This window comes from Sinocyclocheilus anshuiensis, unplaced genomic scaffold, assembly GCF_001515605.1.
Source record: "Sinocyclocheilus anshuiensis isolate Anshui unplaced genomic scaffold, SAMN03320099.WGS_v1.1 scaffold19416, whole genome shotgun sequence".
NCBI lineage: Eukaryota > Metazoa > Chordata > Actinopteri > Cypriniformes > Cyprinidae > Sinocyclocheilus > Sinocyclocheilus anshuiensis.
This window is the reverse complement of record NW_015559676.1, coordinates 1-2,537: the sequence shown is the minus strand read 5'-3', so window position 1 is coordinate 2,537 and position 2,537 is coordinate 1. Positions and strand designations below refer to the sequence as shown.

Here is a 2,537-nt window from a genome sequence, read left to right as displayed (position 1 = left end):
CTGATACACTGGAGGGGAAAGCTCTTGGGAATTTCCATTCAGTTTCATCAGAAACAAGGTTTATTACAGGTTAAAAATGACAATCTTCTGTGCTCTTCTTATTTCTTGGTCAGCTTTTGTTGTTCATAGCTCAGATATACAAGATGTCATTCCAATCTGTGTCATATAGTACCACAAAAATAAAAGCATCTTGTCTTTTTATGTGGCTGCACATTCTGGAAACAATCCAAGCTTCTTGTATCTGCTATCACGTGTTTTCCTGTTTGAAGTTGCTGATTTTGAAAGTGAAACTAAGAGTGAAACTGAAAATGTCACGAGACCAGGAACATCCCCTAACTCACTCTAGACCAATCAGCATCCAGAGTCTGGAGCTGAAGGTGTGTCTAAGAAACATGGGTAGAATATCAGGAAGCTGCAACATGAACACAACTCAGACTGAAGTTAGACTGGAGTGAACTAAAGCAAACCGGTAAGAGACGCTCCTTCATTCAGATCATTATAACACTTGTGCTGCTCTTATAACTGCACACAATACAATGTCCAGTGTTTCACACTCAGCATCAGCACAGCAGCAGATTCTTCATGGTTGTTTTTGCTCCTGCAGTGTGACCGTGTGGCGTTGAGATTTCATGTTGGTGATTTAATTTTAGCACTCTATGAGTGTGTGTGTTTTTTAGTGAACTCTACAGCCTGACTTGTCTTGACAGATGTTCTGGACATGTTTTGTTAGATCTTCAACGGACTAAACCCAGTCTGGTTATAGACTGTAGCTGGGCACAAACAAATCTAACAGCATTTATCTTATTCAGCCTGCTTGTGTAGTTTGTTGTGAAAGTGTGTTGTTAAAGCAATATTTTACACAAACAGAAAGAGGAAAGGCTGCTCGTGTGAGGAGTTACTGTACTGTCTAATGCAGGAGTATTGGAGTATTTCTCAGTGCGGTTGATTAAAGGAAGAGAAATGTGTTTGGGTCTCCAGTGGTCATGGACAAACCAGTGTGCTTGATTGACACGGCGTCCGATGGGAAGCTGTGTGTGCAGGGGTCAGCGTTGCAGGTTCTGGAGCAGATCCAGCAGCCCGTGGTGGTGGTGGCTGTGGTGGGTCTCTACCGCACCGGGAAGTCCTATCTGATGAATCGACTGGCAGGGAAACAAACAGGTCAGCAGCACTGATGCCATCCAAACGCTCGTGCCCTTCAAATGAATGCATGCAAGTCATTGTGGGGTTTCTGGTGTGTGGTTATCAGGGTTTGCACTGGGCAGCACAATCGAGTCCAAGACGAAGGGCATCTGGATGTGGTGCGTGCCTCACCCCACTAAAGCAGAAACCACTCTGGTGCTGCTGGACACCGAGGGACTCGGAGACGTGGACAAGGTGAAGTAACAAATTTACCAAATTACTAGTGCCCAAGGGTCCAATAACACTTTCACTTCTGCAGCAGAGATAACCTTAAAGGTAACCTATTATGCCCCTTTTTACAAGATGTAAAAATAGTCTCTGATGTCCCCAGAGTGTGTACATGAGGTTTGAGCTCAAAATACCCCACAGTAGAGCCCTGCACGGGCCTCAAATATAGGCCCTAGCCCGGCCCTTGTCTGACAGCTTATCAGAATTACCGACCCGAGCCCATCTCCCAAAACAGCTTATACTACTGTTTCAGCTATGAAAGTAGTTCAGTTTTGTATGTAATGGCAAAGTGATATTTCCTTTCATTTTTTTATTAAGTTAATTTAGAGAAACGTTTGGAGCATTTTTTTGTTCGTTAAATATAAGTTTTTGTTTTTTAAAGTAACGACCAAGAGGGCAGCGGCAGACAGTGAGTTGATCATAGTCTGTTTGATTGATTTTGCCTTCTCAAATCATCACGACTTGCCTAAAATAAAATCTATAGATATTAGGGATGTAACGATATTATCAATTTCGTGGTATCACGATATCAAAATTGTCTTGATATTATCATGGTCACATGACGATATGAAACGATAAGTCTTCCAGGCAAAAAGTGTAGTTTTTTCAGCCCAGTGGAGCAGCGCGGAGGGAAGTGGGAACTACAATTCCCATCATACCCATCGCTCTGCTGCCTCTAACGTTACAGATCCAGTAGAGAGAAACTGGCGGACGCTGCTATTGGCGAAGGAGAAGAGAGAGATTGGGAAATTGTGGATGCAAAAGCAAATTTTAAATCTGAAGTGTAGAGGCATTTCGGTTTCCTCGTGAAAAGAAACGAGAAGGCTGGTGACGGACAGACAAAAAACGTTATGCAAACCCTGCCAGGCTGCGGTGAAATACACGTTGGCGAATACGACAAACATGAAGAGCCAAGTTAAATCATTACCCCGAAAAGTATCGTAAAGATACGAGGAACAAAATCCAGCCGGGCCAAAAGACTATAAAGGACTACAGTCTTACTCCCCCAAGACAGTGCGGGGGCGCAAGAAATCACAAGATGCATCGGTGAATATATACAGAGTTCTGGCATGAAACTCTAGATTGTGCAGTCCGATAGGTCTAACTCAATCTGACCTAATGACATCATT

General features: G+C 43.3%; 1 protein-coding gene across 1 annotated transcript; it reads left to right on the top strand.

Moving 5' to 3' along the window:
- The first annotated feature begins 403 nt into the window (after positions 1–403).
- On the top strand, positions 404–1,433 carry LOC107681631 (guanylate-binding protein 4-like). The gene is made up of 3 exons (XM_016477949.1): positions 404–469; positions 979–1,158; positions 1,247–1,433. Exons 2-3 carry the CDS (start codon positions 984–986, stop codon positions 1,381–1,383), a joined length of 312 nt encoding a protein of 103 aa, XP_016333435.1. The 5' UTR covers positions 404–469; positions 979–983; the 3' UTR covers positions 1,384–1,433.
- Positions 1,434–2,537: the final 1,104 nt, after the last annotated feature.

Coding starts and splice junctions, on each gene's coding strand:
- LOC107681631 (XM_016477949.1), top strand. CDS start 984: ATGGACAAACCAGTGTGCTTGATTGACACGGCGTCCGATGGGAAGCTG. Junction 1,159..1,246: donor ACTGGCAGGGAAACAAACAG/GTCAGCAGCACT, acceptor TGTGGTTATCAG/GGTTTGCACTGGGCAGCACA.